Source organism: Rhincodon typus, chromosome 2 (genome assembly GCF_021869965.1).
Source record: "Rhincodon typus isolate 14 chromosome 2, sRhiTyp1.1, whole genome shotgun sequence".
NCBI classification, from domain to species: domain Eukaryota; kingdom Metazoa; phylum Chordata; class Chondrichthyes; order Orectolobiformes; family Rhincodontidae; genus Rhincodon; species Rhincodon typus.
Genome location: NC_063333.1, coordinates 19020839 through 19030659, shown reverse-complemented (window position 1 = coordinate 19030659; position 9821 = coordinate 19020839). Strand labels below are relative to the sequence as shown.

At 41.3% G+C, this 9821-nt stretch overlaps 2 protein-coding genes across 3 annotated transcripts in view; one reads left to right on the top strand and one right to left on the bottom strand.

Moving 5' to 3' along the window:
• Positions 1–9821, bottom strand: part of nom1 (nucleolar protein with MIF4G domain 1) — a 198335-nt gene that overhangs the window by 80592 nt on the left and 107922 nt on the right. The window lies entirely within an intron of this gene.
• LOC125486602 (limb region 1 protein homolog) overlaps positions 8413–9821 on the top strand; it is a 105547-nt gene continuing 104138 nt past the window's right edge. Inside the window, exon 1 of the mRNA XM_048614770.1 lies at positions 8413–8511. Coding sequence (XP_048470727.1) covers positions 8458–8511 — 54 coding nt within the window. The 5' untranslated portion in view covers positions 8413–8457. The remainder of the gene's footprint in view (positions 8512–9821) is intronic.

Genomic DNA, 9821 nt, shown 5'->3' with positions numbered 1-9821 from the left:
CTGTCTTCTCTCCCATCTATCTGCTCCACCATCCACCTTCTATCATCGCCTCCCCCTCTCTCTATTTATTTGAGAGTCCCCTTCCCCTCCCCCATTTCTGAAGAAGGGACCAGACCCGAAACGTCAGCTTTCCTGCTCCTCTGCTGCCTGGCCTGATGTGCTCATCCAGCTCCTCACCTTGTTATCTCAGAGTCCAGCATTGGCAGTTCCTACTATCTGAGTGGATTTGGAAGGTGTTGCCTTAGGATCTTCGGATAATTTCTGTGGTACGTCTTGTAGCTGGTACAGACTGCTGCTGCTGAGCAGTGGTAGTGGAAGGAGTACATGTTTGTGGATGGGGTGCCAATTGAGAAGGCTGCTTTGTCCCATAAGATGTTTGTTGAAGCAAAGTTGAGACACATTCTGGATTAGTGAAGAATTTGATAATTCTGGATTGCAGCTAATGAAAAATATTTAATTTTATTGTAGATTTTGCAATCTTTGTTTGGGGGCAATGTAGCAAAAATGGAAATCAATGTGTATCTGCCAGTGAATTTTCTGCAACAATTTACTGCATGCCTATTTTACAGGCCATATACATTGGGATTTCTACGGTTTCAGATGCTAAGAGATCAACTTTATTGGCAAACTTGTGAATAAGGCCCTAACTATCTGCTTGCCATGTAATCTTGATGCTGAGGTCACACATCAAAATTAGGCTGCATGATTATTGGTTACTCTTATCAAATCATTGCACACTGTACCTTGTGCCAACTTGCGTACTATCTTCGAGCCTCGACATTTGGCTCCACAAGTTGTCCAATCTAACCAAGATCCTCCTGTAAGGGGAAAGTGACTCAAGAATTTGAGCATCAATTGAAGCCAATTCAACTTGTGCTGCCACTTGTGTATTAATGCTGGTGTTTACCAATATCCTCATGGTGTGTTCTACCAATGGGATGCTGCCGTAAATCCAAAATGATGATCTAGCTACCACCCAATTGATTAATATGGTGTAAGGTTCAGTGCCTGTGATGCCACATATGTCCTTCTAGCTGGTGAACCGTTTCAGACAATGATTCCCTTGACTGTTCATGGTGGGAAGTGTGCCCGTTGTGCTCAATGAATCCATTCTTGCAAAACTTGGAATACAGTGTCTAGTGTTGGAGGTGATTTGATTCTGCAGTTGTACTGCATTTAGTAAATAATCCTAATTGTGTGCCCAAATAGGACAGAAACCAATTTATGATTGGGTTGAACTCTGATTTATTTGCATCTGCTAGAAGCTACATATTTTCTCACTACTTTGTTTTCTTTCTGTAGGCAAATGGAATATTTTCAAACCTGGCGCCTTTTTCAGTAGGGAAGAGCTGTGGAGCAGGCCATGCACCACATGCTATGACCAATCAGAATTGATTTGCCTGATTGGAATTAAATTAGTTTATTAATGTTGACCGTTAGCAAGCAGTTCATTGCCGTATCTCCATCCCAAGTATAGACAGGCTACTTGCCACTCTCTTCTCGTGATATACAATTGTTCATTCCTTTCTAATGTTGGTATTCTTATGTTTCAATCTTGATCAATGCAATATGTAAAGCTTTGACTTTGTTTCTTTTTAGCATTCAGTTCTGAATCACCAAGCAACTGTGTTGTTGATGGTACCCTTTTACAAACTTGCTCATTGGTTTAACGAGCACTATGATCTCACTTAACCTGCTCAAAGCTGCCTACTGTTGCCCTTCTGTTTTTGTCAGCTTTTGCCTCCATGCCAACTTCACTTTCCTTGCCTCAGTCCTTAAATGTATGATCCCTGTTTAAATGAGTGCGTCTGACCTTCTTTGCATTCTTCCCAATTTAGCAGTAGCATCTTCAGTGTTTGCTTTTCTTCTTATCAGTACTGTTAATTCTGAAAGCATCTAAAGGCATATCTTTGGCCACATTTTATTGCTTGGCTTGCCCCATTTTCTTGCTTGGTTTGATTCTATTCCTTGATAATGTCATGCTGATGGGACCTTACACCATATCCCTGGTGTTTTGCTGTTGAGTGAGCTGCTGCCTTTTTTCTACTTCCAACGTGAGGAAGATTGTCATCATTATCTCCAGCTTCCTGCATCCCACAAACTCTACATTGATTCCAAAATTGTGCACAGCATTGCAGTTGAGGTCTTACCACAGATCTGTACAATTACAGCCAGAGGTATTGCTTGTTCATGATCTTTACATCAGTTGTTGATGAATTTGCCCCAAATTTCATTACCTTCCATCAGTTCTATTGTTTTAAACAGTATAGAGTCGCTTAGGTGACATTGTGCAGCCAAATGCAGTCAACATGGTTTTACTCCATGAAGTTTTCTTCCATCATATTCTGTTTGAGAAAAATTAATGGAAGGTTTAGCTGGTGATCCATGGAAGCTCAGAAAATGAAATCCAGGTTAAATAGGACCTGTGTTTTACGTGCTAGTTCTACGTCTGGAATAGCCAGTGGAGTAAGGCAGCCTGAAAGACCATTGAGTGGATGAGCTCTGTTTTGCAATGATCTGCTAGCAGCCACAAGACAATTTTGTGTGAAGGGTTTAAGTGTTGTGATGTGGGGTTGCAGTATTGAAAGTTTCTTCCAAGTAATTGGTCTAGAATTGAGTGGTTTGCTAGGCCATTTCATAGACTCAGACTTCTAGATGTTCACAGCACAAAAGGAGGCAATTTGGCCCATTGTGTCATTTCAACTGAGTTCTGAGGAAGGGTCACCGGACCCGAAACGTTAACTCTGTTTTCTCCTCCACAGATGCTGCCAGACCTGCTGAGCTTTTCCAGCAACTTTGTTTTTGTTCCTGATTTGCGGCATCTGCAGTTCTTTTGGTTTCTGTTGTTTCTTTTGCTGGTTAACAAAGATCTGACTCTAGTCCCCACTTTTTTCCAAACCTTTTGCCATAGTCTTCAAGGCTATAGGCTATGTGTTGTATCTAAATACTGCTGAAGTGTCATAAGACTTAGTGCATCAGCCACTCTCTTTCAGGCAGTGAGTACCATACTGCCATCACACGCCAGGTGGGAAAAAAAATCTCATCAACACTTCTCTTGGCCTTCTACCTCATAGCATTAATCTATGCCGACCAGTTGTTGACTCCTCCATTAATGGACAAAGTGCCTTCTTATCAATTCTGTCTATACCCCTCAGAAGAAATAGGAGCTCGAGTAGGCTGTTCAGCCCATTGAACCTGCTCCACCATTCAGTAGGATCATGGCTGATTCAATATTCCTCATGTCCACTTTCCTGCGGTCTCCCTGTAACCTTTGCTTCCCCTACAGATCAAGAATCTGTTTATCTCAGCCCTTAAGGATAGAGAAGAACCCTGCACCCACTCTTTGTGACAAAGACTTCCAAAGACTACCAACCCTCTGAGAGAAGGAATTCTTCCTTATCTTGGACTTAAATTGGCACCCTTTTTATTCTGGGACTATGCCCTCTAGTCTTAAACTCTCCCATCAGGGAAACATCTTCTTAGCCTTTGCATTTAAGAATTGTATATGTTTCAATGAGATGCCTCCAATGAAATAATAACTTTCCTCACACGAGGGGACCCAAGCTGCTCACAGTATTCCAGATGTGGTTTTACCAGCTTCTTGTACAATTGCAGTAAGAATTCCTTACTGTTATATTCCAGTGCTCCCTTCTATTAGCCTTCCTGATTACCTGCTGCGCCTCTGCTTTGTGTTTTGTGCACAAGTAACCACCACCACCCACCTCCGTGCGCCCTCCTCTCCCCACCCCCCGACCCCCGCCACACTTACTGATGAAGGCGGTCCGAAATGTTAACTCTCTTCCTCCTACTCTGCTGCTTGATCTGCCCGGTCCCCCGCCCCCAACCTTTCTTTTGCAGCTTTTTACTGGTTTTCAGCACTTGAGTAATACTGTTTTGATCCAAGCACTGATTCTTGTGGAGCGCCATTGGTTACAGGTTGCCAACCAGAAAAAGCAGCCCCCTCCGCCCCCGTCCACTCACTGTTTCCTGTACATTTGACAAGTCTGTATCCATCAATATGCTGTCCAATATCATATGCTGTTTTGACAAAATCTTTTTGTGAGGTACTTTGTCAAATGCCTTCTGAAAGTCCAAGTACAACACATCTACTGGTTCACCCCTATTCACTCTGGGGGAGACTTCCTCATAACTCTAACAGATTAGTCAGACATGATTTGCCTTTCTTTAAGCCATGCTTACTCTGCTGGATTTGGATTATGATTTTCCAAATGTGATGCTGTTACTTAATAATTGATTCCAACATTTTTGCGACAATTGATGTTAGGCTAATCGGCCTATAATTACCTATGTTTTGCATTTCTCACTTTTTGAATAGAGGTGTCACGTTGGCAGCTTTTCATTTGTCAAGCACTCCTCCAGAATACAAGGTTTTTAGAAAAATTACAACCAATGTATCGAACTACCTCTGTAGCTACTTTTAGCAGCATCCTGGTATTTCTTCCCTGTGCAGAAGAGGGTGCAATCACATCCTTCATATAATGTTGTGACCAGAGCTGCATGCAATACTCCAATTGTGACCTAATCAATATTTATATAATTGCGACATATCCTTCTTACTGTTATATTCTGAGCCTCAGCTAATAAAGGTAACGATCTCTCAAACCTTCTAACCACATTATTTCCTTAATGTGCCACCTCCAGGGATCTGTGAATATTCACACCAAGGTTGCCCTGATCTTTCAGTATTTTGCGGAGTCCTACTATTCAGTGTAATCCCTTGCCTTGCCTGGCCTTCCTAACTGCCCTTTTTCAGGGTTGAATTTCATTTTTTATTTTTTTTTGCTGCTCTGCCCCCCTGAGCAGTCCAGTTATCCACTTACGGTGTTCAGCTGTTCTCTTCATTATTTACCACACTACTAATTTTCATGTCATCCACAAACTTCTTGATTATACTCCCTACATATGAGTCCAAGTCAGTAAGGCACACCACAAACAGCAAGGACCCCAGCAGTGAGCCCTGTGGAACTCCACTGGAAATAGACCTCCAGTCACAAACATCCCTCTACCATTACCCTCTGCTTCTTGCCCCTCAGCCAATTTTGGATTGAATGTGTCACTTAGCCTTGGATCCCATAGACTCTTAGTTTCTTGACCATTCTACCATTGAGTCCATATAGACCACATCAAATGCGTTACCCTTATCATTGTTCCTGTTCGTTTCTCAAAAAATTGTTCAAATCTGTCAAAACATGTTTTGACTTTCCCTTAACAAATCCATGCTGACATAAAGACATAGAAACTAGGCCGTTCTAGGCAAGAGTAGGCTGCACAACCCATCAAGCATGCCTCACATTCAGTAGGACCATGGCTGATCCTCTATCTCAGTGCCATAATCATGCATTCTCCCCACACCCCTTTGATGCTTTTAAGATCTAAGAATTGATCTCAGTCTTGAATATATTCACTGACATGGCCTCTACATGCTTCTGTGGTAGAGAATTCCACAAGTTTACTACTGTTTTAAGTGAAGACATTTTCTCTCAACTCCGTCCTAAATGCTGTAACCTGTATTGAGACTGTAGCTTGGTTCTTCACTCTCCAGCTGGGGAAACCATTTTCCCTGCATCCAGTATGTCCTACCCTGTTTAAAAATTCATTGTTTCAATCAGATCTATTTTTATCTTCCTGAACTGTAATAAATGTGTTCCCAGCTGAACTGTAATAAATGTGTTCCCAGTTGAACTAATCTCTCCTCAAAGAAGAGTCCTGCCACCTGCAGTATCAGCTTAATAAATCACCTCTGCACTTCCTCTAGGATAAGTATATTCTTTCTTGGGTCGGTAGAGCAAAATCACCACAATACTACAGGTGTGGCCTTGCCAACGCCTGAATAACTGCAGTAAGGTAATGCAAGAGGATTTGAGTTCAGAAGTAGCAATGAAAGTCAGTATACCATTTGTCTTCCTAATTGCTTGCCATGTGTTTGCTTACTTACTCAACCTGTCAAATCACTTTGAAGGCTCCTTGTCTTCTCCCAACACTCAACCCCACCCACATTTGTGCTTTCAGCAAATTTGGAAATGTTGCATTTGATTTCCTGATCTAGTTCATTTATAGATATTGTGACTAGCTGGGGTCCAAGCACTGATCATTGCGGTTTTCTACATGTCAATAAGATAGCGGCGGAGTAGGCAGTGTATGGGCTTCTGTGCCCGGGCTTGTCCTCTTTGTCTGCATTTTCTCCTTTTTCTTTTTCCTTCTTCCCCTTTTTCTCAAACTTACCTGATGGAGCGAGCTCTTTCCCAGAAGGAGGCTTTGACAGGCTCCGGAGCGGTGGCTTCAGGTGTGCCTGCAGAATCGGTCGTTTGGTCTGTCGGACCTGGAGTGAGACTGATGGAGTAGGCCCCTGATGGCGTCATGGCATGGGATGAGAAGCCTGGAGCGGGACTCTCGGCAGCGGCATGGCGTAGCAGCAGAGAAGGACAATTTGGACTCTAAGTTATCTCTTTTCATTCTAAATTAATATGTGGTGCCTATGTAAGTGGCGATGGTACACACTCTTCGCTGTATTTTGTTTATTGAATACACGTGACAATGAAGGATATTCTATTCTATTCTGTCACTCCCTGCCACTTGGAAGAAGACCCATTTATTTCCACTCTCTGCTGTCTGTCAGTCAATTCTCAATCATTTTCAACATATTACCCCCATTCACATGTGCTTTAACTTTGCCCACTGACCCCTTGTAAGGGACATTAACAAAAGCATTCCAAAAATCAAAATGCACCACATCCACTGGTTGTCCCTTATCTATTCTGCTTGGTAGATCCTGAAAAGAAAATTCCAATAGATGTGTTAAGCATAATTTGCCTTTCATAAACCCATGCCTGCTTTGCCCAGTCCTGTTGATGCTTTCCAGTTCTGTTATCGTGTCTTTTACAATAGATTCCAGCATTTTCCCACTACTAGTCTAACTGGTCTGAGATTCTCTGGAACATTTCCTACAAATTGGAAGATGGTGAATGTAGCCCCAGATAACAAAGTGTGCAGCTGGAGGAACACAGCAGGCCAGGCGGCATCAGAGGAGCAGGAAAGTTCAGGTTTTGGGTTGGGACCTTTTTTTTTCTCTGAAGGTGGGTCCCAACCTGAAACATCAACTTGCCTGCTCTTCTGATGCTGCCTGGTCTGCTGTGTTCCTCCAGCTCCACACTTTGTTATCTCTGACTCCAGCATCTGCAGTCCTTGCTATCTCTGAATGTAGCCCTAGTATGTTTTTCTTTTTTAAATAGTTGTATTATATTTGCCACTCTGCAATCTGTAGGAACTGCTCCAGAATCCATACAATTTTGAAAGATGATCACCCACCAATGCATCCAGTTTTTCTAGGACAACTTCCTTTAGTACTTGGGATATAGATGACATGGTTTGGTGATGGTTAGCCTTTAACTCCATTAATGTGCCCAGCATTGATCTTTTAGTCATGCTGAATTCCATCACTTTCACCCTTTCACTAGACTCTTGGTTCCCTCTCATTTTTGGGAGATTATTTGTGGCCTCTATTGTGAAGACAGAACCAAAACTTGTGCTCAATTCTTCTGCAGTTTTCTTGTTCCCCATTATAATTTCTCTAGCTCCTAACTGTAAGGGATCTCATTTGTCTTAACTTATCAGACTTGCCTTGATGAATCATTGCTTCTTTGAGAGGGTGCCGCCATAGTGCTGTGGGTCTGGATTTACATGTTTGCCAGATGTGGTAAAGAAGAGACAGATTTTTTTTTTCCTTTAAAGGATATTGGTCAGCCAGGTCAACAGTAGTTACGGATTTGCTGTTAGACAGAATTTTAATTCCAGATTTTTTTTAAATTGAATTCAAATTTCACTGCCTTTCCATGGTGGAATTCAAGGTCCTGTCCGCAAAACAGCAGTTTCTGATTCCAGATTACTAGTCCAATTTTATCACTGTGCCACCGCTATATTTGTTGGAAGTGCATATAGATTTCTTGGTTCCCATCTCATCCTACAGGTCCTAACATTTGATTGTGCAACAATATCCATATTTTGATGGAAGATCAAACTGGAGAATCATATTAGAATATTATCCTAATGAGAATTTTATTTTTTGAAGAATTAGAACCTAGAACTGTACTATGTTCTAATTCTTTAAAAAAAAAAATTCTCATTAGGATAATATTGAACATGTCAATTTGTAAACATGTAAACTGGCACACTGTTTTTAGCTGGTAAAATTTACTTTAGTTCTGTTGTCACTCATTATTTTGTATATTACCATGCCCTTTTATATCCTGAAGAAAGTTGTGAATTAGTGATGGAGACTGCAGCTGATGAAATTGGTTTAAAAGCATTTCACTGTATAAACCTTTTTTTGCCTCAGTCTATTGCATACCCCCTTATTTATGCAAAATATTTTTGATCATGTCTACTTTAGGACTGTGGAATCTTGTATCCTTGTTCTCCAACCTTTCCCTGTTCGTGCTGATGCCTTTTGCCTATTTTTTCTTGGAATCTGAAGGATTTGCTGGATCAAAGAAGGTATGTTCTTTTGTTTTAAATAATAACTTCTAATTGTCACCATTTGTAAAAGAGCTTAATAGAATTAAGATTCATCTGCACATCTGCGAATTGAAACCATTAGTAAGATAGGAGGTCTTGACCCCAAACAAAAAAAAAACTAGCATCTTGACACCACTTTTTCAAGTAAGTTCTAGTCATGATCAAGAATACTTTGTTTTCATTGTGGGCTGAAGAGGATTGACTCCTTTTGGACTTGCCTACACTATTTAGTTTTCAGAAAGCATAAGGTGATATTTGTGTTGATCACTAAACATTGTTTCTAAAGGAAAAGCCTCTTTTAGATACAGCTGAGGACCTCATCTCGGATTAGGCTAACTGTGAGTGGTGAAGCGTAGAATAACCTGAGATCAGAGTTCTTTGTGAACTAAGTGCCAAGTTGGGAAGTTGAAGGAGTTGCTTTTCGTCTTTTGTTTTCCTTCAGTTGCTGGTGAGTATTCTTTTTGCATGCTGGGAGACTAACTTTTTGCTTTGCTTTAGCTAACTATCTAGTGATGACTTAACTAATCAATACTGTTTCTTTCTTTGTTGTGATGTGGTCATTGCTGACTAGGCCAGAATTTTTTGCTCATTCCTCATTATCCTTGAGAAGGTGGTGAGCTCAATTCTTGATCTGCTGCAGTCTTTGGGGATTAATAAACTCGTACAGATGTGACTGGGTTGGTGCTATGCAATGACTGAAATGTGGGAATCTGGAATGCATTGCTAAGTCTGTGGTAAATGTCTGTAGCTTTGGCTCAGAGTTGCTGAACTCGTGTCCTGAGTTTCAGACATTGCAGGGCATTGGTGAGAGGGGTAATTAACTGAGCACTTTGTTTTATGAGGCAGTTGGACCTCTGAGGTGAAGAAAACGGTTATAGTCAGCCAGTGATCAGGAACAGGGTGATTTGACTGAAGAGACAGTATCAGGCTGTTATGGGCATCTAGTGTGTAGTGATAGAGTAGCTGAAATTCTTTTACTTCAACCATAAGTATGAGGTAACCACTGGCTATGTGGATGATGACCAGGATTTCAGGATAATTAAACAAATTGACCATAGAATTTGGTCCAGGACACCATTGAAATGAGGGAGTAAAAACATATTGGGATAGGTCAGTTGTATGCCAGGGTTAAGCTATCTCTTCAAGTCTGGATTGTTCTTAAAATGGGATGAGGCCAATCCTGTTGTGGTGACACATGTAGGAACAGATTACACAAGTAAGACGAGATATGTTCTCTCAGCAGAGCAACAAGTCAGGGTACAAATGAAAATGCAGAACCTCGAATGTAA